General features: G+C 35.5%; 2 protein-coding genes across 2 annotated transcripts; both read right to left on the bottom strand.

The window, feature by feature from the left end:
• Nucleotides 1–1,565: 1,565 nt before the first annotated feature.
• On the bottom strand, nt 1,566–5,785 carry LOC137397302 (cartilage matrix protein-like). Its single transcript, XM_068083590.1, has 3 exons — nt 5,782–5,785; nt 3,859–4,036; nt 1,566–1,791 (listed from the first exon to the last, which is right to left on the bottom strand). The coding sequence occupies exons 1-3, from the start codon at nt 5,783–5,785 to the stop codon at nt 1,566–1,568; spliced, it is 408 nt and encodes a 135-aa protein (XP_067939691.1).
• Nucleotides 5,786–5,979: 194 nt separating this feature from the next.
• On the bottom strand, nt 5,980–26,721 carry LOC137397301 (uncharacterized). Its single transcript, XM_068083589.1, has 10 exons — nt 26,696–26,721; nt 26,385–26,514; nt 24,921–25,053; nt 23,251–23,371; nt 22,379–22,465; nt 20,944–21,121; nt 12,065–12,200; nt 8,781–8,901; nt 6,757–6,843; nt 5,980–6,230 (listed from the first exon to the last, which is right to left on the bottom strand). Exons 2-10 carry the CDS (start codon nt 26,510–26,512, stop codon nt 5,980–5,982), a joined length of 1,242 nt encoding a protein of 413 aa, XP_067939690.1. The 5' UTR covers nt 26,513–26,514; nt 26,696–26,721.
• Nucleotides 26,722–26,849: the final 128 nt, after the last annotated feature.

Raw genomic sequence — 26,849 nt, 5'->3', positions numbered from 1 at the left:
AAATGACACATTAGTTGAAATAGTTGATTATTATGAACTCAATTCCATTTTATTCATTTCCAATGCATGGTTCATCACCATCGGCGTCCAAGACTGGCTCAGACGGTGATGACAACACGGCTTCACAAAAACAACTATTTATAGGTAGACAAAGATATTCTCTTTTGTAAAATATATACCCGGTATGAAAGTTACTAGTATAAATTAAAACGTCTTATTAAATATTTCAGTTATTTTTTAATAAGTAAATGCTTTGGAATCCTTCCTTCGCAATTGTACATGTAATTTATGTTATGAGCTTCAAGTATTTTTGTACATTGTTGTTTTTCAATGCTCATCCTTGATTTACTATAGTATGTCCGTATATAGATATTGTGTATAGTATGTTTATATAGATATTTCAAAATTATATCAATAACTTACTGATTGGATTGATTTTTAAACTGAATCGCACCTATTGTATTGATCTGTTTTGGTCATTATTTTTGCGCAACTGTCAGCTGGTTATATTTTACCAATATTTTAAGTCGACTCGCTCATGACTTGCCTTGACTCGCTTATGACTCGCCTTGACTCGCTCATGACTCGCCTTGACTCGCTCATGACTCGCCTTGACTCGCTCATGACTCGCCTTGACTCGCTCATGACTTGCCTTGCATCATGGCAGATAGCCATGATGCAAATGATTATGGTGAATGAAAGCATGATGAATGCGTCTACATTAAATGTTTGTCAATATGAACAAAAAAGTTTATTTATGATGTTACTCTACACAAAGTGGTCATCAGACATATTCAACAATGTAATTTGCAAGGTTTAAGCATTTTTCATACAGTGGCTCATACTTGAACATTAGCATAGATGAGTCATTACAATTGAACCGTTCAGCTCTACCTAACACATTTCACATGTTCCTATCTAATTGTCTGTTTCCATATTTACGCCTCTGCATGTCTGCCTATCCTTTTCACCTTCAAAGACAACTCGAAGATGTTGTTCACACAATGATAGCAATCACTTCACCAATGGCTATGGAGAATGGTAAAACTGTGATGATTCAAGACGTGAGTGATGCTATCTAGGTCATATGCCTTCATATGAATGATGCTATCTAGGTCATATGCCTTCACATGAGTGATGCTATCTAGGTCATATGCCTTCACATGAGTGATGCTATCTAGGTCATATGCCTTCACATGAGTGATGCTATCTAGGTCATATGCCTTCATATGAGTGATGCTATCTAGGTTATAGTATGCTGTATGTACATGTTAAATGTATGTCTAGTTATAATTACTATATTAACTACATATGCCTGACTGCTAAGTTGACTGACCGAGTTTGATTCCTCTGCAATGTATTTTTTACTAACCTCCAAGTGTGGTTTCAGACAGACAGAGGAACACGACTCTTATTACAGCAAAAACCCCTAATTCCCCTTTAGTACTAAATTAAGCAAGCGTGACCTATGTGCAGGAGTTGTCTTACTAATACATCACTAGTTGACAACTCTCCCTATGATACTTCAATACTATAGTAAACATGACAGATTTTTATTGGTCACTTCAATTCTTAACACAGACATCTGAATTCTTGGCCATTTGCTCCTTCACCGCGACAGCCAGTTTTTCAAAAAAGTTATAGTCAGGTAGTCCAAAGACCTCTCCGGCATCTTTGCCTCTAATGTCTTCTAGCTCGTCGCAATCAGCTTCTCCAACTCCAAAAGCAAAGACCTGAACACCTGGTCCTGCCTCACGGAGTTTCTTAGCCTCAGAAACAAGAGTGTTGCACCTAAACAACAGTAACAGTACTTATGATTTTTTTTCAAGAGCTATGATTATGAATGATCACATATTCCAGCTCACCACACTTCCATCAGTCACATCACAAAATCTTTGAACATATTGTCTTATCCCAAACTTGTTCATTTCTCCACTTATGTTACAGGTTTCAAAATCCTGCATAAACTCTGCCCAGAATATTTCTATTTATACTTCCACAAATATGACAATATCGTTTTCTATTCCATGACACCAACATATTACATCTACCATCATATGCTTCAGTTATTACGAACTTTCTGCCACTACAGCTTTTAATTCCCTACTCCGATTCTGTCGCAATACTATTAGGTTACAAAATTTTAAAACGCTCCTTTTCAACGCTCAATAATTCTTGATTTCTGTATTTTCATTTTTTTGTGTTCATCATTAGTTCTAGCGTGTGTGTGTGTGTGTATACATTCAGCAATGTCCTTGCATAGTGTGATTTAAAAAGTTTTTTGCTTTTAGAAATTTAATACTCAAATATTACAGCTAAGCAACATTAAAGTTGGAAAGTTGTTGTGCTTTTATTTTTTCAAAAATGTTAAACGTTCACTTTCCATAAATAGCTTGGTCACATTATTTTATAGTTAAATTGTTCTTTGGTAATGCAAAATATGTCATATGTTTTGAAGATGAAAATATTTTGAAAACAGCAACACACCTCGGTATTACAGTACAATCTCTTTTCATCTGCTGTGAGATACAATTGCAAGCTGTCTGTTTGGTTGTCCTGCAGATTTCCTACCATAATTTTACTACATTGTTTAATGAGTTGAGAAGATGGAAAGATCATTCAAATTTTTGTTTTGTTAGTAGTAATTCATTTCAAATAAGTACCTTCAAACTTTGACTCACCATCACCCCTCCATATTAATAGTACTTTCAAACTTTGACTCACCATCACCCCTCCATATTAATAGTACCTTCAAACTTTGACTCACCATCACCCCTCCATATTAATAGTACCTTCAAACTTTGACTCACCATCACCCCTCCATATTAATAGTACCTTCAAACTTTGACTCACCATCACCCCTCCATATTAATAGTACCTTCAAACTTTGACTCACCATCACCCCTCCATATTAATAGTACCTTCAAACTTTGACTCACCATCACCCCTCCTTAATAATTTTTCAAGATACGATGTATAGTTTGAGAAAAGCTTTGACACATTATTCAAAGTATTTTTCAACAGATGATGTTGAAACCTTTTGTCAAAAAATTAAAGTGTTTTAAATAAAAGTAAGAGCTGGTAAAACTCTGCAGATTGGTATATCACAAGAGAAAGAGGCTCTAGAAGTAGACAAGATAAAAATCAACAAACACAATGTTCCAAACTATCTCAGCATAAGAACAGCTGTTTTTGGTTGAATACTGTAAGTTTCCTTGTATAATTTAAATTTTTGCAAGCTACAAATTCAGAGAAGCAATATAAACTCTAATTTTTTTGCTGGTTAGTTTAGGGGTAGTTGACAGGTTTGTGTAAATGCAGTAAGCAGGTGTGTTTAGGACTTTAGGTGCAGTTGACAGGCCTGTTTAAGAAAAGTTGAAAGGTATGTTTAGGTGCAGTTGATAGGTCTGTATAAGGGCAGTTGACAGGCCTGGTTATGTGCATTTGACAGGTCTGTTTAGATGCAGTTGGCAGGTCTGTTTTAGTGTAATGTTTTCCACCATCTTTACCAATATCATTGATGTTCATATAGTTCATATGTTCATTTCAGCTCATGTTATGTAATTTACAGTGAAATTATAGATTCTTTTTTCTGAAACATGGCAAGCTAAAATCGTATTTAAAAGAGAGCTCTGAAATTGATTTTAGCATATTGTATGCAATTAGCATGCTTCCAAAAGTTCTGGTGTAACCATTTAAAGCAGACGGCTAGTAGAACAATTTCTAAATAAAATTGGGGAACAAGCGATGAGTTGAAAACTTTTAAGTGGCACACTAGCATCATTCTGTTAACAGTCCTCTTCCACCATCGCTTCTCAATTACCTTGAAAACATGAAATGATGTCAGCGAACACTTACCCATCATTACATTTACCATCTGTGACGACAAACACTATGGTGGCCGTGTCCTTATCATTTAGTCTGTTTCCAGCCTGAGTCAGAACTTTCTCTCTCACATGTTTGAGAGCGTCTGATGTCGAAGTTGCACCAGATCGCTGTTTCAAGTTCATGATCGTGTCCTCAACAAACCCTGCTCCTGCAAGTAATCATTTTAGCGATTGATCACCTTGTCAAACTGATGTCTTCACTCTTATCATAGCATGGTTTTCATCTCAGAACAGAAACAGAAGTAAATCATCTTCTTGTAACTTAACAAAATCTTTAATATACATGTAATAAGAGTCCGGTCCATCAGTACGAAGCCACAATAAGAGTGTTAGAATAAAGAATACACTGTACAGAAATGGAACCCAGATATTCTGATCATAGCCAGGCATGCTACCATCTGCGCTACTCAAACACCTTGTTAGATTACGAAGAAAAATTGCGCATCAGTTATTACACATAATTATCTGTCACAGCGCATGAGACTGACAGTGTTTAGCATATAGTTAATCTTAGACAATAGAGTACTTAATCCTGCTTTACTTCATGTTTACTTCATGTTTACTTCATGTTTACTTCATGTTTACTTCATGTTTACTTCATGTTTACTTCATGTTTACTTCATGTTCACTTGCTGTTTACTTCATGTTCACTTGCTGTTTAATTCATGTTCACTTGCTGTTTAATTCATGTTCACTTCATGTTTACTTCATGTTCACTTCATGTTTACTTCATGTTTACTTCATGTTCACTTCATGTTCACTTCCTGTTTACTGCATGTTTACTTCATGTTCACTTCCTGTTTACTTCATGTTCACTTCATGTTTACTTTCTGTTCACTTCATATTTACTTCATGTTTACTTCATGTTTACTTTCTGTTTACTTCATGTTCACTTGCTGTTTAATTCATGTTCACTTCATGTTTACTTCATGTTCACTTCATGTTTACTTCATGTTCACTTGCTGTTTACTTCATGTTCACTTGCTGTTTAATTCATGTTCACTTCATGTTTACTTCATGTTCACTTCATGTTTACTTCATGTTTACTTCATGGTTACTTCATGTTTACTTCATGTTCACTTCATGTTCACTTCCTGTTTACTGCATGTTTACTTCATGTTCACTTCCTGTTCACTTCATGTTCACTTCATGTTTACTTTCTGTTTACTTCATATTTACTTCATGTTTACTTCATGTTTACTTTCTGTTTACTTCATATTTACTTCATGTTTACTTCATGTTTACTGGCTTTTAGCTGCCAATATTACATATCAAATTATAACTTTGAAGTTTAGAAAATTTGGTGAGCTAGAATACAAATAGCTTACAGCAAACTTGCATTTTACTAGTCAACTATTCATTGTTGCAGCTGCATCAAGATTATGATGCGGGTGATTCCTTGTCAGACTTCCAAACAAATTTTAGACTCATTTCTTTGTTTTGTAGCTTTAGCAATTCACTTCCTGTCAACACAGGTCAGTTTTATCAAACTGTTATAACTGACAATGGACCCTGTTTTTCTTGCGGTGAAATGACAGAATGTCTCCTGAGTTACTCAGAAGTCTAAAAAAATTATCAGCCTATGGCACCACCTGCCTTCCATCTAATAAGCTTTTATACCAGCCATGACTGTGGCGGTCACACTACTGTGGTTACTAAAGTATTATGTTGAACTCAGATTTATTGTATGTCAACCAAGTTTGAAAGCATTTCATATCAGTTTGACTGTATGTCATGAGTGGTTATTTATGTCAGAGTACATATTCATCATGCTCAGTCATAAATAGAACTGTGATTTTTGACTGCCGACTCTGTGTCCAAGCTGGCCAAACAACTCGGCCTGGCCCGGCCTATCTCGGTTAGCTCAACTAGATACAAAGGGGGTAGAGCCTACCCATTGAAGAGGTCTATATAAGCAGACAGAAATTCTGAATCTTTGTGCCATCTCATCACATGTATAGGTACTCTGTTGTATAGAGTCTCACATTGCTTCATGAGTTTCCATTTGAATTACTACGATTTTACAAATCTCTGTCCAGCCTGTTGCCAATTGATCTCAATTTTAACTTCTCTCTTCCATTACCACTGCAAGCTACTGAGTGCGATACCGTAACAGAACCCGGTCGATCTCCAGCTCAGCCGGACACCGGAGACACCAACTAGCCTTAGCTAGCCGGGAGAAAGACGGCTCGGCCCTGCTGAGCTGTGAGAGCGGGACGGCTCGGTCCAACTTGCTCGGAAGGAAAGAGGAACTGTATGGCCGAAACCGCGACCAGCCAGACACTGCTCGGCTCAGGAGAAACCACATGACACCCGAGACACTGTAGGCAAGCCTACGATATACTGCATGAGGAAAGAGCCAAGCTTGTGGGCAGGAGAGCAAGGAGAGCCTCCGGCGTAAATTGTTTATCTTGTTGCATGCTCTATTTGTACTTGACATATATCCACAAATACATTTTTATATTACTCAAACAAGTGGCTACTTCTGGTGGAGAGGTGGCCTAAAGGGTCACTACAGATCCTTTACAATGTCTTTTCATCATAGTTAAGATAATAGTTCTTGGATTATTAGGGATTATAAGGTGAAACTTTTCTGGCTGATTGACGTAGCATTTAATATAGTAAAATAAATGTGAGGGAACATTGCCAGAGAGCTGTAAATCATTAAATCCATTTTATTCTGACTGATATACCCTCATTGGTAACACGGTAGATCTGTTTTTTGAAATATATGTTCTTATCAGCCGTTTTTTATCTGTTCGTAATATTGAGTTGAACTCCAAATTTTAACGATGATTTTGAAACAAAACATATCTCTTTGTTAGCTATTTCAAGGCAGCGCCAAATATCAAATATTTTCATGTCTTACCTTTTTGACTTTGATCATAGGTGAGGACTGTTTTAGGGACAGTACTGAAAAGTACCACAGAGACCTGTTTCTCTCCTTTTCTTGAACCTGTGGCAGATGTCAACAGACGCTACTCAAATATACGTAAGATAAAGCACCATAAATTGGTTTGCTGGGAACTAAATAATTGCTATTTGTATTAGAATGATATTATGTAATCATTACTTTATAAGAAGTCACTTTCTAGTGTGATACATTCAAGTCTTCCAGTATGATAATTTCTACATAAAGTCTTTGTGACATACAATGTAAAGTTTACACAAATATTTGTCATGACCTTACGACCCTCCAAGTAATTTCTCAAGATATTATAGTTTTATATGTAAAGAAAGCGAATAGAAACAAAAAAGGAAGTGGCAAGTGAACTGACAAAATGAAGTGAACTCTATCAAGTAGCTTCAAACTTTGTCTAGTTCAAATTAGAGTAAATTACATGAAGTATTTTTATTACTTATCAAACTTCAGCATTTCCAAACTTACAATTTTATTTACATATCGATGTTTACTTCTAACCAAAGCTATCAATAGAAACCTCTTTTTGAATATTATTATTTAATATCTAGTTTTTATATATTATTTAGTTTTTACATTTTATTCATAACCTTTTAACACAATCCATTTTCTGCAAGGCTATAATTTTTCTATCACTTAACTGTAACCTTTGTAATGAAACAAACTAAGTTCAGTGCAGGTACCATGCCATTTACTCTCATGACATTTGCAGACATACAAAGCAGTTATGGAAACTCTAATTTTACAAGCAAACATACCCGGCATTGGCCAAGTATAAAATTCAACTTGAATCTCCAATTTTCATGTTTTAATTCTAGTAATTTTTAAACAAATAAAATAATTATCTGAGGCTTAATAAAGTGGCTGATTAGCTCAGTTGGCTAGAGTGTCAGTCTAAATAGATAGATATATAGATATATAGATATATAGATATATAGATAGATAGATATATAGATAGATATATAGATAGATGGATAGATAGATATATAGACAGATAGATAGACAGACAGATAAATAGATAGATAGGTAGATAGATATATAGATAGATAGACAGACAGACAGACAGATAAATAGATAGACAGATAGATAGATAGATAGATAGATAGATAGATAGATGGATATATATATAGACGATAGATAGAAGATATAATAGGTATAAGGTATATCTGGTATAATATATAATAGGTATAAGGTATATCTGGTATAAGGTATATCTGGTATAAGGTATATCTGGTATAAAGTATATCTGGTATAAGGTATAACGGGTATAAGGTATACCTGGTATAAGGTATATTTGGTATAAGGTATATCTGGTATAAGGTATATTTGATATAAGGTATATCTGGTAAAAGGTATATTTGGTATAAGGTATAATAGGTATAAGGTATATCTGGTATAAGGTATAACTGGTATAAGGTATATCTGGTATAAGATATATTTGGTATAAGGTATATCTGGTATAAGATATATCTGGTATAAGGTATATCTGGTATAAGGTATATCTGGTATAAGGTATATCTGGTATAAGGTATATCTGGTATAAGGTATATCTGGTAAAAGGTATATTTGGTATAAGGTATATCTGGTATAAGGTATATTTGATATAAGGTGACCCTTAAATACTTTTGGACCTAATAGCTCGGGAAGTTTTAAAAAGTTCCACAAGCAAATATTTAGACAGATTGTGTACTTAGAAGTTGATTTCTATAAAAGATGAGCAAACAAACATACAAAAGAAGACAAATTATGTTATATATAAGGCTATATGTATGTTCAGATATGTCTCTACAATTGGCTATCTTTCTCTCAGTCATCTCCAAGGACAAGTGACAAATTAATAAGGCTGTTTTAAGGACTCCGGTTGAATTGGAAAACTCAAATCCCTCAACTATCACAAAAGTGGGGTAAAAATTGTTAAAGTTATTATCACAAGTGTTTAGTATTGTAAACTGTTATAATGTCTGCAAGCTTACCAAACTTCTGAGGGCACAGAGCCTGGCTTAGTGTCGCAGCACCTTCCTTTGCCACTTTAAATTGGGGTGCTGAGATACTGCCCGAGTCATCAATTAGAAACACTAGGTCTACACTTGGTTTCTGCAAAGCAAAAAGATTGACATAATTGCAAATCCCTCTGTGTGAAAAATATGATGAGTCGTGTTACATTTATGTGTTGTGTTACATTTATGTGTTGTGTTACATTTGTGTGTTGTGTTACATTTATGTGATGTGTTACATTTATGTGTTGTGTTACATTTATGAGTCGTGTTAGATTTATGTGATGTGTTACATTTATGAGTCGTGTTACATTTATGAGTCGTGTTACATTTATGAGTCGTGTTACATTTATGTGATGTGTTACATTTATGTGATGTGTCACATTTATGAGTCGTGTTACATTTATGAGACATGTTACATCTATGCGACGTGTTACATCTATGTGACGTGTTAAATTTATGTGACATGTTACATTTATGAGTCATGTTACATTTATGAGACGTGTTACGTCTATGTGATGTGTTACATTTATGTGTCGTGTTACATTTATGAGACGTGTTACATTCATGTGACATGTTACATTTATGTGACGTGTTACATTTATGTGACGCATAAACAAACTGCTTCAAAGGAAACATGTTTTATTAAACAGGCTTGTGATATAACCCAAGGTTTTGATAGCCCATGGGAGTTGCCAGCTGGTGGTAAATTTAGTTTGGAGATGATATGCAGTTATCAGTCAGTGCATAATTGTCCATTACCTTGTATGATTAAGAGTTGGTAGGAAGTGGAAAGGAAGAATAGAATGGGAAAAATAGGAAGAAAAGGAAATATGTATTTATATATACTCTTAGTTATACAGTTAGGGTCTATAAGTATACAATGTATACAGATATAGGTATACACATACATGTATATACAAATATAGATATATACGTATATACAAATATAGGTACATGCGTATGCATTGTATGTAGATAAAGGTATATATGTATATACGTATATAAGAAAATATTCATACACAAACAGATATATTTTACACTTATGTGTATGTATGCATACATATAAACTATATATGTATGCATTTATTGTATAGGTACCCATATATATAAAATATATGCCTAACACATATATATATATATAACATATATATGCCTAACACATGCATATATATATATATACTTATATGCATATAAGTATATATATATGCATATAAGTATATATATATAAGTATATATATATAAGTATATATATATATATATATATATATATATATATATATATATATATATATATATATATATATATATATATATATATATATATATATATATATATATATATATATATATGTATGTATGCATGTATATATATATATGTATATATATATATATATATATATATATATATATATATATATATATATATATATATATATAAGTATATATATATATATACATGTATACTTATATATATATATCTGCATATAAGTATATATATATAAGTATATATATATAAGTATATATATATATAAGTATATATATATATAAGTATATATATTTATATATATACATATGTGCATACATACTAGCCGAATGGCGTAATGAATTATTAAAAAGAGTTTTTGCAAAGAAAATTTATTTGTAATTAGCTAGGTTTCTTTGCCCAATGAATCTGAATAACTTGAACAAGTTCAAAATTTTACTATAATAAGAGCCACATCCGTCCCTGTGAAGCCAGAGTTATGAAAAGCATTGCGCCATGATCTCTCACGCGCCATGATCTCTCACACGCCGTGATCTCTCACACGATCATACACTTCAGGCGTGCTAGATGAAGCATGGTGGGCTGTTTTTACCAATTGGCATTAAAGATTGGCAGGTGTAATATTGTAAGTATGATGCACACAATTATTCCAAATTAGGGCCAGTTGGAAGCATGGTGTAATGGATAGTGGATAACTGTCTGCGGAACTAGGGGTCTCGAGTTCAATTCCAGTGCAAGGCAGACTTTTGTTGCTATGGCTTTATCGCTATAACAAACACACGAATGACAGTCAGGTAGCAAACAAAAGCTAAAATCTATATACAGATATAGAGATAACTGTATACTAGATGAATGGCCTGCGTTACACGAGTAATAAAAACAACTTACAAACTTTACATTAGCTAAATTGACTTACCTACTACATTACCTTTGCACTAGGTTACCTGCAACTGTTTGTAAGCTGTTTTTATTGCTCATGCAACACCAAGCATTCACCTAGTGAGGCCTTGAGGTCAGATGGTAATCATTATGAGTGACGCGCATCGGCATTATTATGTGTATGTTAATTGAGATTTAATGAGTGTCAGGTCAATAATTCATTGCAACTGTCAATCGAGACATCGCAGTGGAGTGGGTTAGTCGCCTGAGGGTTCCAAGATCAAACCCTCTTCAAAGCTGATTTTCGTTCGTAAAACTTTATTACTACAACTGGACATAGCGACGGCAGAAAAACACAAGACTAGCAAACAAACACCGAGTTATTATATATAGGTATTGTATATAAAACATATAAGATATATATTCCATCTACATCTTTTTTTCAAAGTATGTAGATCTGTCTGTCTGCATTCCAGCTATTGCTTTCTATAATCTTGGAATAAAGAATCCGTACCAAAAAAGATTTGAACTTGAACCCTCTGGTTCACCAGTCCGACACCGTACCAATTAGGCCACAAAGATTGATTTGTTAGCAAACTGATAAATGTTATATGCGAGCAAACACCCAACAGCTTTGCGTACTACACATAGTGATTGCGTAACACCACTTAAAGAATAGTTCTCATTAGTAAGTGTACTCAAGTTTTACATTGGCAATGTTGCAGGCTAGTTGCAAGTGGCAGGCAACTCTCATTACTTCTCATTGTTTATAAGCTGATTTTTATTACCCAGGCAATGCTGGGTTGCACAGCTAATATATATATAGGAAAACACCGGAAGTATTTTACCGGAAAATACCAAAAGTATTATTGCAGCAAATATTTGGTCAAGAAGCACTGAAGTCCACAAACTACTATGTTAGATCTTTTAATATTTGCAGCTGATGGCATCTAATTTTAGTTTTAACAACAACTTTTAAACCAAAACTTATTACTAGCATTATTCTAAATCATCTGTTATTTTTAATCTGTGAGAATCAGAGATATCTGCATTTTTAGCTACATGACCAAATAAAGATTTGGATTTTTGAATGACAAAATTGGAAAGCACAGCTCACCTTGAAGTCTTTGTCAGCAGCTCTTCGTCCAAATTTATTGAGCAGACTTGAAGCCATACTACTGACATCGACAGCTTTTGAATTTGTCTTTGCAAATGTAGGCCACTTTCTCACGCAGCAAAGACTGTAGTTTGGACTGCAAGCAGATAGTATTATGATTAGTCTCTGAATTATTTGTTTGTTGGAAGGTATCACATCTACATAGAGTTATGAACGCAGCACATTTATCAACATAGAATTATGAAGGCATCACATCTATCTACATAGAGTTATGGACGCAGCACATTTATCTACATAGAGTTATGAAGGTATCACATCTATCTACATAGAGCTATGAAGGGATCACATCTATCAACATAGAACTATGAAGATAGAACATCTATCAACATAGAGTTATGAAGGGATCACATCTATTTACATAGAGTTATGAAGGTATAACATCTATCTACATAGAGTTATGAAGGTAGAACATCTATCAACATAGAATTATGAAGGTAGAACATCTATCAACATAGAGTTATGAAGGGATCACATCTATCTACATAGAGTTATGAAAGTATAACATCTATTTACATAGAGTTATGAAGGGATCACATCTATCAACATAGAGTTACGAAGGTAGAACATCTATCTATAAAGTGAGTTCAATAAGTGCAGTCAGCACTAACGTGTGTGCTACGCTGCATTTAAAAATACATGTTTAAAGATGTAGTTGCGTCAAAATTTAAGTTGATCTTAAAAGAAAGCATTTTTTTTTCTCTATCAGTTGATATGTTGTTTGTTGTGTTACGCGATCGCATTGCCAAGATATTTGAAGATTAAAACCGAAAAAATCTGATCGCCGTAAAAACGCTCAGGCCACAAAAACGTGCCCAGCCTCGCCAAAAATGATGTCACGCGTTTGGCAACCTGTCTCTATCCCTCGTATTCACATCGGCTATTTGCGATAAAAGTCTAGTCTTACGCGGCTCTATTGGCATATATCTTATTTTGTATTTGCTCATGTTAGCTAGAATAAAATTTTAAATCCTGCTACAGATGCATTATTATGAATGTTTCAAAGGCCTCAAATAACGAAAATTGAAAATTTGTTCTACTCACTTTCTCCAAATGTTGTTTAAACATTTGGGTACCGACTACCAATTCTACCGGTCTACGGTAATTCTGTCAAGTCACTTTATGTAGGACGCGGTCTTTGTATCAGCAGTTTTGCAGCTACGCTATACAGCCTCCCATAAGCCCCGCCCACATTATGTCGCCTATTACATATTGCCTGCCTACTAGTTTCTTGCTAGTAGCAATGATATACATTGCTGTATATCATTGCTAGTAGTATTCTTACCGAATACTAAATTAATGAAATAAGCAAGCCACCTCTTTGAAAAGAATATAGACAGGGATAGAGTTTTAAGGATGAGAAGTCTGCTGCAAACTGGATTTGAACTCACATTCTTCAGTTCTGCGGACACCCATATACCATATCCGATTCACTACAATATTCTGCAAATCATGTTTTGCATTATCTTTAACAATATTATTTTATTATATAATTTTTACAAGCAAAAATATTTTCATCTCGGCATAAAGCTTTTATTAAAGATATTCATCAAGTCGTGGCCACTCACATTGTATTAGCTGATACAATAAGACAAATTCATCTACTGCAACAAACTCAACAAAACATCATCCAGCACGCATTCAATTCTCGCTTTCTCCTTTATGGCAGTTTCCACACTGACAAAGCTTCTTCGGCTGGTGGGACGACATAAACATTCTGTAATCAGTAAAACAAGTAAATGTAAACAAAGTAGATGCAATAAATATGTCATTCATAGATATGTCATTCTAAAGCGTATCTATTGACAGCTTCCAAATTGGGAGTTGAATAGATTGCGAGTGTAATTTTAAAAACGAATAAACATTTAATAAAGGCGCAAGTACGCCAAGCCAACGATTCGAAGCTTTGGTTCTGGAAATTAAAGATTTGCAATGATCAATCGATTTTACCCACTTCCTACGAGTGAAAATAATTTGTAATCATGACTCTAATTTACCAAAGAAAATTCGAAAAAAATATTATAGCTAGGTAAAACGGCAGATAAGCTATGAAACGATGATTGGAGATAGCAAAGAATTATCATTTTATTAATTAGTACATGTATTTATGACTATAAAAAATATTACATTTACTAAAGTATAGAAGACTCTAAGTTAATTTACCTCCATTCTGTCTTCTTCTGCAGCAAAACGCTGCTGACGCCTGTCAGCTTTGGCCATAGGCTGTCTACTCTAATATTTTACTTAAAGTTGCTCAGAAAACTCTGAGTAGCGGTCGCTCGAACTTGAAGCCATTTTAAAACTATGTATAACTTAGTAATTGTTGAAACGCGTTGAATCAGAAACAACGATGAGAATCTTCGAGACCACAGACAACGCGTTTTACGAGTGATAACCTTTATTACGGCCTATATAAAAATTTCGCACGCATGATTGGCTAACGAATCGACCTCATTTTTATCGCTCGTGGTTTCGTTTCAGATAACAAGCTTGTTACGTCACGAAATTGGCACCCGCTGGAACGTGAGCTTTTTAACAGAGGGCCTCATTCAAACGCATATATCTCTGGACAGGGTTGGTCTACAAAGACAAAAATGGCATCAAATTGTAGCTGATGTTTTAGCCTTTTATGGGTCCTAATTTCATTTTTGACGCAACTACATCTTTAAGACAAAATGGCAGAAAAAAAGACAAATCCAAATTAGTTTTTTTATGGTAAACTGATAGATATGATTACGTGGAGAGAGATTCGTTGAATCAAATTTTAAACTCAAATATTTGTGCAGTTTGATTGCTCAAGCCTACAAATCCATTGTAAAGCAATTTTTTCTCCAGTTCATGTTCTGTGATAGACAGAAGAGTGACCTAGGTGGTCATCGTATATACGTATTTTAATACTGTATACTGTAGGTGATAATAGCACATTTTTGACATTTGAATTAATGATATTCTTTTAGAATTAGGGTCAAACTTCTACATCAACGTTGACATTAGTTGTCATAAAAAGACCACTTGATTTTAACAAATCAACACTTCAACACATAGGAGGTACTAAAACATTTTACAATCTTACCAATTTCCAGGAAAGATGCTTTTGCCGACAGCGGAGCTAACGGCATCCCTTTTGGAGAGAACAGGATTGAGGAGGCAATTGCAGTATCTACACGACCATGGTATGGTTGGTGGAGCTGCGCCTGTCGGCCTTACATCTGCAAAAAATTCAGCAACAGAAAAGGATAGCTCTATTCTAGTCATAAATACATCTTACTAATAGTGCGTTGCTAAACTGACACGTTTATCTCGGTGCATTATTCAGTTATTTCAAAGTTGTCTTCTCTCAGCATAACAGAGCGCTAAATTTAGCTATAGCAATGATCTGCGTAGAATATTGTGGTGTAAAATTTGTAGTCTAACATTTTAGTAGAAAAAATTAATATGCTTGCTGATGATAGCAGTTATCTCCCCTTATCTTGTGATCCTTAATACTGTTTCCATCTTTGCCTTGCTTTACTATTATTCATAGGTAAGCATCACATATAGTGAAACTAAACTAAACTATGATTGTGCACAATTAGCACTTGAGTTCAACATAAACATTCCTTTTATAAGTCTTAATTTTGAAAGTAGCAAGGGGAGACAACTACTAACGGAAAGAGTTTCGCAGTGCTGATGACAACTGATAAGCAGAGTCTGTTTGCAAACCTAATGATTTGAAGTCTTTACATAAGATCTCAATATTGCTATTAATATTTTTTAATTCCCTCCTCTCATTTATGTAGAGATAGTAGTAAAATGTTACTTTGTGATCCGCATAGAGCCCTCTTTGACCTTGTATTTCCTAAGTCGTTGAGCTCATCTCTCAGTAGGTCTTCATTGAAAAGTTCTGAGTAGACCAGCCTGTATAAAGGAAGATATTACAAGTACGTAGGTTATGTTGCATTATAGTATTGCAGTGTACAATATTGTAATGTTTTCCATTGCTAAAAGCCAATAAGTAGGTAAGGCACCCGTAAAGAAGCTCAACAATATCCTTGGTACTAAATCTTCATTATAATCTTTATGTTGATAAGAGCCATGTTTGTCTGTCTGTTTGTCTGATGCCACGCGAAAAGCGTTAGGAAAAAAGATTGCTTCACAAGAGAATTGAACTCATGTATTCCTCTTTGAAGCCAAGTCTCTTTGCACTATCTATGACCACTCTACCACCTTGTCACACCTAGGAATATTTGTACACATACTTATTACACAGTATGTTCTCTCACGGTGCACGAGACTTACGCGGTACCCGTGTATTGTAATATTTTACGCAATAAAGTATATACCTGCACAGTCACTCCGAAACCCCAAAAAGCAGTTGATTTGTGCGAATGTTATAGCGTTGTTCTATCAGCTATAACATATAATGCTATAGACCGTTGGTTTATAGCGTTGGTCTATCAGCTATAACATATAACACTATAGACCGTTGGTTTATAGTGTTGGTCTACCGGCTATAACATATAACACTATAGACCGTTGGTTTATAGTGTTGGTCTACCAGCTATAACATATAACACTATAGACCGTTGGTTTATAGTGTTGGTCTATCAGCTATAACATATAATGCTATAGACCGTTGGTTTATAGCGTTGGTCTATCAGCTATAACATATAACGCTATAGACTGTTGGTTTATAGTGTTGGTCTACCAGCTATAACATATAACACTATAGACCGTTGGTTTATAGTGTTGGTCTACCAGCTATAACATATAACACTATAGACCGTTGGTTTATAGTGTTGGTCTATCAGCTATAACATATAACACTATAGACCGTTGGTTTATAGTGTTGGTCTATCAGCTATAACATATCACACTCTAGACCGTTGGTTTATAGTGTTGGTCTACCAGCTATAACATATCACACTCTAGACCGTTGGTTTATAGTGTTGGTCTACCAGCTATAACATATAACGCTATAGACCGTTGGTTTATAGTGTTGGTCTACCAGCTATAACATATAACGCTATAGACCGTTGGTTTATAGTGTTGGTCTATCAGCTATAACATATCACACTCTAGACCGTTGGTTTATAGTGTTGGTCTACCAGCTATAACATATAACACTATAGACCGTTGGTTTATAGCGTTGGTCTATCAGCTATAACATATAACGCTATAGACTGTTGGTTTATAGTGTTGGTCTACCAGCTATAACATATAACACTATAGACCGTTGGTTTATAGTGTTGGTCTACCAGCTATAACATATAACACTATAGACCGTTGGTTTATAGTGTTGGTCTATCAGCTATAACATATAACACTATAGACCGTTGGTTTATAGTGTTGGTCTATCAGCTATAACATATCACACTCTAGACCGTTGGTTTATAGTGTTGGTCTACCAGCTATAACATATCACACTCTAGACCGTTGGTTTATAGTGTTGGTCTACCAGCTATAACATATAACGCTATAGACCGTTGGTTTATAGTGTTGGTCTACCAGCTATAACATATAACGCTATAGACCGTTGGTTTATAGTGTTGGTCTATCAGCTATAACATATCACACTCTAGACCGTTGGTTTATAGTGTTGGTCTACCAGCTATAACATATAACACTATAGACCGTTGGTTTATAGTGTTGGTCTACTAGCTATAACATATAACACTATAGACTGTTGGTTTATAGCGTTTGTCTAATGGCTTATAGCCAGTTTCATCTTAAGCTGTAGCCATGGCAAAACAGCACAACACATAACGAACCCGTGCTATTGTCGTTGTGTTAACATATTGTTTCAAATACACTAGATGACTAGCAGCCTCATGGGCGGTGAGATCTCGTCCCATGTAATAAGTATTTGTGTAACTAAAGTATTGCAAAATGTCACAACGTGGTCAAATGACGGTAGCTGCTAAGCTGAATGATGGTGTTCAAATCCCGTGTGGCACATTTCATTTGCTAACATATAACCTTTGGGTAGACATGGCTCTCATTATAGTAAACATTGTACAGTGTGTTTGTAAAAATTAATTTTTTGTGACAAAGATTGTTCTCACCTTTGTAATATATTATTAGCACACTATTTAAATCTATAGAATATTTCTGAGTTGCAATGATCTTTTTATGTATATAATTAATAGAAGGATATAGTTCTATTACATGTAGGTTGACAACAAAACATAATCTACTAATCTTACCCCAGGACAGCTAAAATTACCAGCGTCACCTTCATGTCTCCAGCTGTGCAGAAATAGATGATGAGAAGGTTTCTAAACTGATTATTGCTGTTGTTTAGTGAGCTGCTTACTATGGGGTGCCTACAAGGACATCCCTTAAAGAGCATGTAGTGTGGAAGTTAGTCTATGGTAATCAACATCTGCTGAACCCAGCAGATGCTAGATAAGGCTCGTCACCAGCTCCTAGTCTTTGTAAATCTTTACCATAATAAGAGCCATGTCTGTCTTGCTGACAGCATGTCGGCTGCATGTCGGCAGCAACCAATCTGTGCTCTAATAATGTTAATTTGATCACTTGATGTCTACTATATTCTAATATTGTGTACACTACATAGTTCACTGTACAGTGTGCAGTGTACAGCCTTTGTCATGATTTTTAAATAATTAAGCAACTAATTATTATCAAAATTTTGCTTAAGATCACTTGAAGATGTTAATGTGTTTAAAGTATCAAGAAAAGTGTGAACTTAATTTGCCACATACAAAGTTTTAAATTCCTCAAACCCATTACCTATATGATTAAGAGTGAAGAAACTGAATTAAACTAAAAATAAAACATTTAATAGTTAAAATAATAATAAAAGCAATATGTAAATTAATTTAGAGGCTAACCTAGTCTGAATTAAAGTAAAGCTACCTACATGTATCTCTATCATGTCTCTATCATAACTTGTACCTATTATCCTAAATCTAAGCAAATATTTCTGCATGGGAGACAATAACAACTTATTTTATTGATTAATTCTTTTTAGTTTGTGTTTAGCTTTTATATAGTTTTGTATGTATTGCTCCGATTTGTAATTATCTCCCCATCGGTATGCATTTTGTTATAATTGCTGGAATCTACATATACTGTATATATTTATTTTGAGTTACAGATCATTCTTTTATCATTCAACTATGTTTAATTGTTAAAGATCTACATGCTCCATTTATAGACAAAATATTATAGTTTCACTCTTTTACTAGTTTTATCTCATATTGAATAAAACCATTTTGTTAATTTTACTCTTACAAAGGTTATTCCTGCCAAACTCATGCGATCAATTTAAGATAGACTAATTAGTTCAGAGTTCTTTCTCGGAGGTTTATTGAATGGAGTATCGTCAATTTCTAGGTAGATATAGAATTAATGAGCGGCAGACGATCGGAGAAGAAAGTTGGCAGTGTATCACACAAGTTAGCCCGAGTTGCTGAAACACTCTTTAGCAAGGAACCACGCTTGCACTGCGTGTCGACTATTCTATCATAGAGTTGATTTTGAAAAGCACTCATATACAATAACTTGAAAGTAACCCAATCAGTTCAGATCTTAGTATTTAAAGTTTAGTTATTTAAGTCAAGTTTTGAGTAAAGACTTAAATATCGGAGTAGATGATGCGATAGTCATAGATAATGTAGATGAGCAGCGATAGTTTCGCTGTCATTGCTTCGAATGGTCATTGCACTGTTATAATTCATCGTCAACTGTAGACCTTGACCTACTTAATTTTATCCCATGATGCTTCGCTGGAGCGGCATCACCTCTTAGTGTAACTAGAGATTCACCCTCATATATCACCACTTAAACATTGTTTTTAGCACTGACTAATGTTTAAGGTGGCAAAGGTTTACTTCTCTACTCAATAAATCGTTAGTTGAACATGCCAGACATGAAACTTCAGAAGCAGTATTATAGTAAATATGATAGACTTTTATTGGCCACTTCAATTCTTAACACAGATATCTGAATTTTTGGCCATTTGCTCCTTCACAGCGATAGCCAGTTTTTCAAAAAAGTTGTAGTCAGGCAGTCCAAAGACTTTTCCCGCATCTTTGCCTCTGATGTCTTCCAGCTCGTCGCAATCAGCTTCTCCAACTCCAAAAGCAAAGACCTGAACACCTGGTCCTGCCTCACGGAGTTTCTTAGCCTCAGAAACAAGAGTGTTGCACCTAAACAACAGTAACGAGGGGCAAGGTAATAACAATAATGCTACATTTGCTGTGTTTTTTTATGGAATTTTTAAGCTGTTATACTGAATATATTGATAGCCACTGACACAGTTGCTTCCCTCAAGCGGCTCTAACACTCTTCTTTAAAAAGTCGACACATCTTGTCCAGATATTGTTGACTAGCGAGATTACCAGGTTAGTGTAGATAGTGTAATCATAGAAGCTGTTTCAAAAGGTGGTTCTAAGGAATCGGATGAAGTTTTTAAACCAAATGCTTTGAGCAAAAGTGGTTAAGGCATGAAACTGTTAGTTGAAAGTTAGATAAAATTGGGCAAAAAGTTGCGGAACCGCATAGCGTATACTCAGACTAACACATACACGCATACACATGTACGCACTCACACAAACCTGCAGCCTATGCACAAACACGCACACCCACACACACAGACACCAATGCGTACTCAGGCATTCACATGTGCGCGCACACACACATGCATACATACACATACGCATGTGTACACGTTTGCACATGCAGACAAATAAGGTCTTTGCTCAAGAAGTAAGATAAAATAATCATTACTTGGCAATCATTACGTTGAACATTCCCTAACAGCAATGCTGCAATTCAGTTGGCTTTAAAACGAAAAATGATGTCAGCGAACTCACCTTGTATTGCATTTACCATCTGTGATGACGAACACTATGGTGGCCGTGTCTTTATCATTTAGTCTGTTTCCAGCCTGAGTCAGAACTTTCTCCCTCACATGTTTGAGAGCATCTGCTGTCGAAGTCATACCAGATCGCTGTTTCAAACTCATTATGGTGTCTTCAACAAACCCTGCTCCTGCAAGTCATCAAAATAGCAATTGATCACCTCGTCGAAGTGATGTTTCGACTCTTTTCATGCCGGTTCAAGTTAATAAATACATGTAAGATAAAAATTATCTGAGGGAACTTAAAATAAATTATATTATAACTATATTATATATTATCTACATTATAAGCAGAAAAATTATGTACTCTTGCAAGTTTACTAACCGTAAGCTATAGTACTTTCTTAACAATGATATCTGTGATAGCTGGTCATGTATTTATACTGGCTGTAGTAGATGTCTTGATGAGGCTGACATGATTAAATATGATTATGAACTATGATAACATTATCGTTTTGCTTAGTGAGCAATCTAGCATGCTTCTGTGTGACCAATCACTCAGCTTTAGCATAGACAGCCTGCCATACACTATCACCCAACTTTAGTATAGACAACCTGTCATACATTATCACCCAACTTTAGCATAGACAACCTGCCCTACATTATCACCTAACTTTAGCATAGACAACCTGCCATACATTATCACCTAACTTTAGCATAGACAACCTACCATACATTATCAACTGACTTTAGCATAGACAACCTGCCATACATTATCACCTAACTTTAGCATAGACAACCTGCCATACATTATCACCTAACTTTAGCATAGACAACCTACCATACATTATCAACTGACTTTAGCATAGACAACCTGCCCTACATTATCACCTAACTTTAGCATAGACAACCTACCATACATTATCAACTGACTTTAGCATAGACAACCTGCCCTACATTATCACCTAACTCTAGCATAGACAACCTGCCATACATTATCACCTAACTTTAGCATAGACAACCTACCATACATTATCAACTGACTTTAGCATAGACAACCTGCCCTACATTATCACCTAACTTTAGCATAGACAACCTGCCATACATTATCACCTAACTTTAGCATACACAACCTACCATACATTATCACCCAACTTTAGCATAGACAACCTGCCCTACATTATCACCTAACTTTAGCATAGACAACCTGCCCTACATTATCACCTAACCTTAGCATAGACAACCTACCATACATTATCAACTGACTTTAACATAGACAACCTGCCATACCTTATCCTCGAACTTTAGCATAAACCATCTCCAACACATTTTCATGAGGCTTGCAATTAAATTCAACTCTGAATTATGAAGATATTTTGAAGCTAAACATATACTCCTTTTGGTTTTTTTCAAGGCAGCACCAAATACCGAATATTTCTATGTCTTACCTTTTTGACTCTGATCATAGGTGAGGACTGTTTTAGTGTCAGTGCTAAAAAGGGCAACAGAGACTTGTTTTTCTCCTTTTCCTGAACCTGTGACAGGTAGCAACAGATGATACTCACTCAGCTTAATAGTAATGCCATTGCTATGTGGACTGCTATGTGGACTGCTATGTGGACTGCTATGTGGACTGCTACGTGGACTGCTATGTGGACTGCTATGTGGACTGCTACGTGGACTGCTACGTGGACTGCTACATGGACTGCTACGTAGACGGCTACATGGACTGCTACATGGACTGGTATCTGCACTGCTACGTGCACTGCTACATGGATTGCTACATGGACTGCTATGTTGACTGACACGTGGACTGCTGCATGGACTGCTATGTGGACTGAAACTTATTAGGATGTGCACCTAAAAATAAGTTCTTTAGGTTAGGGATTATATTGTGTTATATTACATTTTAAAATATAATACATCATAGTATAGAATACATTATTACTATGATATAATATATTATAGTACATTATGTTATATAATGTTACATTATATTTTAGTGTAATATATTGCACTCTATTATATTATGCTATATGATATCATATTGGGCCATAGTATATTAAAATATTACATTATTATGTATTGTATTACCTTATGTTTTATCTGTTATAATGTATTATATTATCAGGTTTTAGTCACAAACCCATATAGTTATACTTAAGATATCATTTAATTGCCGATATCTAAGCACTCAATTATATCAACTTCCATGATGGCTGACAAGTCCCACCGGCTAAATATGCAGTTACATGTATTTTGATATACAGATACTGAATATGTAAACCATATACTATTAGCAAAGCATCTGTCAGCTTACCAAACTTCTGAGGGCACAGAGCCTGGCTTAGTGTCGCAGCACCTTCTTTTGCCACTTTAAATTGGGGTGCTAAGATACTACCCGAGTCATCAATTAGAAACACTAGGTCTACGCTAGGCTTCTGCAAAATAAGAAAATTTACATTCTTGTTGTTGAATGCCATATTTTTTACAAAAACTGTAATTGAATGTGAATTGAAGTTTTACACTGATGCCATGAACAACCAAATCTGGTGTATTTTTAACTTAACTCATTATGCTAACTGGACGTGGGAGTTGACAGTTGGTTGTTTTTACAGATGCTAACTAATGTGAAGTTATCAGCTTCTAAAACTCAATATAAACCTTTTTCTAATTTGTTGACTGATGGGGCGGAAGTAAAAGGAAAGAAGGCATATAGTTAAAGGTAAGGAGTAAGGAGGTAAAGGGTAAAGGGACAGAAAAGGGGTAGAAAAAAGGGGCAGAAAAGGGGGCAGAAAAGAGACAGAAAAAGGGGGCAGAAAAGGGGACAGAAAAGGGGACAGAAAAAAGGGCAAAAAAGGGGCAGAAAAGGGAGCAGAAAAAGGAGACAGAAAAAGGGGCAGAAAAGGGGCAAAAAAGGGACACAAAAGGGGCAAAAAAGGGGGCAGAAAAGGGGGCAGAAAAAGGGACAAATAAGGGGCAGAAAAGGGGGCAGGAAAGGAGGGGGCAGAAAAGGGAGCAGAAAAGGGGGCAGAAAAGGGGCAGAAAAGGGGGCAGAAAAGGGGCAGAAAAGGGGGAAGAAAAGAGGCAGAAAAGGGGGCAGAAAAGGGGGCAGAAAAGGGGGCAGAAAAGGGGCAAAAAAGGGGCAGAAAAGGGGGCAGAAAAGGGGCAGAAACAAAGGAAAATGAAAAAGAAGTAAAGAAGGAAGAAAGCTGAGGAAGAGTTGGATGAGAAGTGAGGAGGGAGGATGATGATAAGTTAAAACACCCAATTCAAAATTCTACCTAAGAACCCTTCCACAACCCTTCCACAACCCTTCCACAACCCTTCCACAACCCTTACCCAACCCTTCCACAACCCTTCCACAACCCTTACCCAACCCTTCCACAACCCTTCCACAACCCTTACCCAACCCTTCCACAACCCTTACCCAACCCTTCCACAACCCTTCCACAACCCTTACCCAACCCTTCCACAACCCTTCCACAACCCTTACCCAACCCTTCCACAACCCTTACCCAACCTTTCCACAACCCTTCCACAACCCTTACCCAACCCTTCCACAAGCTATGGCCTGGTTAGGTTTACTGTAAGTAACAGGTCTTGAAATAATTAAAATCGTAAACTGGCCACAGATTGCTTCAAAGTACCTTTGTTAGAGATGCCTGTTTGCATTACTAGCTCGGCGTGTTGACCTAAATAACATCTTTTTAAAACTGTTAGAAACTTGTTAGTGTTTTTTGCATTTGTTATTTTTCATTTGTTTCAAACCTCTACATGTTTCACATCTTTAACAGCAAATATTACCTTCTTATTTTACCTTTTTATATTTTGCTGATGCAACTCTTTTTCACATCTGCAGGCACAGAAACACAGTTTGTAGGTAATGCATTAGTAACAATGACAGCAGTACTTTAAACTACATGTACACTATAACATTGGAATAGACACCGTAACTTTTGAATGGCAGAATAAAAAATAACTGCTCACCTTGAAGTCTTTGTCAGCGGCTCTCCTTCCAAACAGCTTGACCAGATTCTTAGCCATACCACTGACATTGACACTGGAAGCTGTGTTTGTTACTGTAGGCCATCTTCTCAAGCAGCAAAGACTGTAGTTCGGGCTGCAAGCAACCATGATAATAATTTAGTTGAAGTCCCTTGGCTAGCTGCTGTATCAACTACAGTAAACGTGTCAACGACTGTAGCTGGTTGCTGCTGTAGTTTGCTTGCTAGGCCCTTCGCTAATATATTTTAGGCAGGTGTCTCAATATTAGTAATATAACAGCTTATCAGAGTCTCATTCATAATTCTGAAACTACAAAATAGTTTTGACTAGCAATATAATAGTGAGTAGGCAATTGTTAAATTTACTTCCTTTGTTAGTATCCTTAACAGCTAGAGCTTAAACCAGAATTAAAACATTTTTCCTTTTATTCGACAAGTTATTTTGAAAGACCAAGAGTTTTTTACCCACAATTATTTTTAGATAAAACTTTCTGAAATTTGAATATTTAGTTTTACTAGACGCTAGTCTAGTAAAACTAAATATTATAGTTTGCTAAATTTTTGCCCTAAAATATTGTGTACACAGCTATGATAAATCCTGCTTAGCGTTTTGGAGTGTAAAATATTCTTAAGAGAATGTATCAATATTCTCATGCTAAAGGCCACTTCTTAAATGTTCAAAAGACAAAAAGATTTTGAGATTCAAACCAAACAGGAAACTATTGCAAATGAAGCAGTACATCAGTTTCCTGTATCTAGACATAGACTGCGGAAAATTGTTATGGTAATACAGCGAGTTACAAGCAGATTCCTCCAATCAAATTACATACTCCATTGATTGTGCCCTTCGATTGGTCAACCCTCATCTTTATTATAAAACATTCACTTGCAGTTTTACTGTCTTAAACAGTTTGGTAGCTCAATATGTATGCTTCTACTCAGTTTGTGTTTTCTTCACCGAGCTCATTAAATTATTCTAGCTTTTGGCTAATTCTAATTATGGAGTTCCTTGACAAACAGTACCATAATATGGTACTGTATATGTTGGGTATACTGCACGGTTTGCCATATTATGGCAAACAGTGTCGAGCAATGCTAAATGACAAACAGCGTCAAATGACAAACATGTCAAGTGACAAGCGATGCCAAGTGACGAACAGCGTTAAATGACAAACATGCCAGGTGACAAGCAGTGCCAGGTGACAAACAGTGCGAAGCGACAAACATGCCAAGTGGCAAGCAGTGCCAAGTGACAAACAGTGTCAAGTGACAAGCAGTGTCAAGTGACAAGCAGCTCCAAGTAAAAAACTTTAACTGGCAATATTTCTAATTTTGCTAAAATGATGATATCTTTAGCTATTTCTAGTTTAACAGGCTCTACAAGTAAACCAGTTATAAAAAATATTTCACTAGCATACTAGTTTTTAAAAAAGATTATAAAGCGTACCAGTTGCCAGGGAGGATACCTTTGCTGGCAACAGAGCTGACAACATCTTTTTTGACAATTATGTGGTTCTTGAGACAAACACAGTTTTTGCACATAGATGGCCTGTTTGACGGAGCTGATCCTGTCATACCTGCATCATCAAAAGGAGACAACCACAAAGGTAAAATGTGAAACAGTAGAGATGAAAGCTATTGTTGTATGACTTGTTGCTGGCCTAGTTATTGGTTAGTTATACATTTGATTAACTCAGTTGATCTATTTTCTTAGATTTATAACCTCTCATTTATAAAGCCATAGTAATAAAAGGATACCTTGTGATCCACATAGAGCCCTCTTTGACCTTCCATTTCCTAAGTAGTTTAGCTCATCTCTCAGCTGGTCCTCATTAAGGAGTTCTGAGTAGACCAGCCTGTATAAAGGAAGATATTACAAGAACATAGGCTATGTTGCATTATAGTGTAGCTA

This window comes from Watersipora subatra, chromosome 5, assembly GCF_963576615.1.
Source record: "Watersipora subatra chromosome 5, tzWatSuba1.1, whole genome shotgun sequence".
Lineage (NCBI taxonomy): Eukaryota > Metazoa > Bryozoa > Gymnolaemata > Cheilostomatida > Watersiporidae > Watersipora > Watersipora subatra.
Note: the sequence above shows the minus strand (reverse complement) of the source record. Positions and strands in the feature narration are given on the sequence as shown.

What these genes read in the sequence shown, in the direction of transcription:
- LOC137397302 (XM_068083590.1), bottom strand. An exon ending in GATGGTAAATGTAATGATGG is followed by an intron (nt 1,792 to 3,858) that starts GTAAGTGTTCGC and finishes ACTGTTGTTTAG; the next exon opens with GTGCAACACTCTTGTTTCTG.
- LOC137397301 (XM_068083589.1), bottom strand. Translation starts at nt 26,512, where the DNA reads ATGACAGGATCAGCTCCGTCAAACAGGCCATCTATGTGCAAAAACTGT. An exon ending in CCGCTGACAAAGACTTCAAG is followed by an intron (nt 23,372 to 24,920) that starts GTGAGCAGTTAT and finishes CTTATTTTGCAG; the next exon opens with AAGCCTAGCGTAGACCTAGT. An exon ending in TCTGTGCCCTCAGAAGTTTG is followed by an intron (nt 22,466 to 23,250) that starts GTAAGCTGACAG and finishes TACCTGTCACAG; the next exon opens with GTTCAGGAAAAGGAGAAAAA.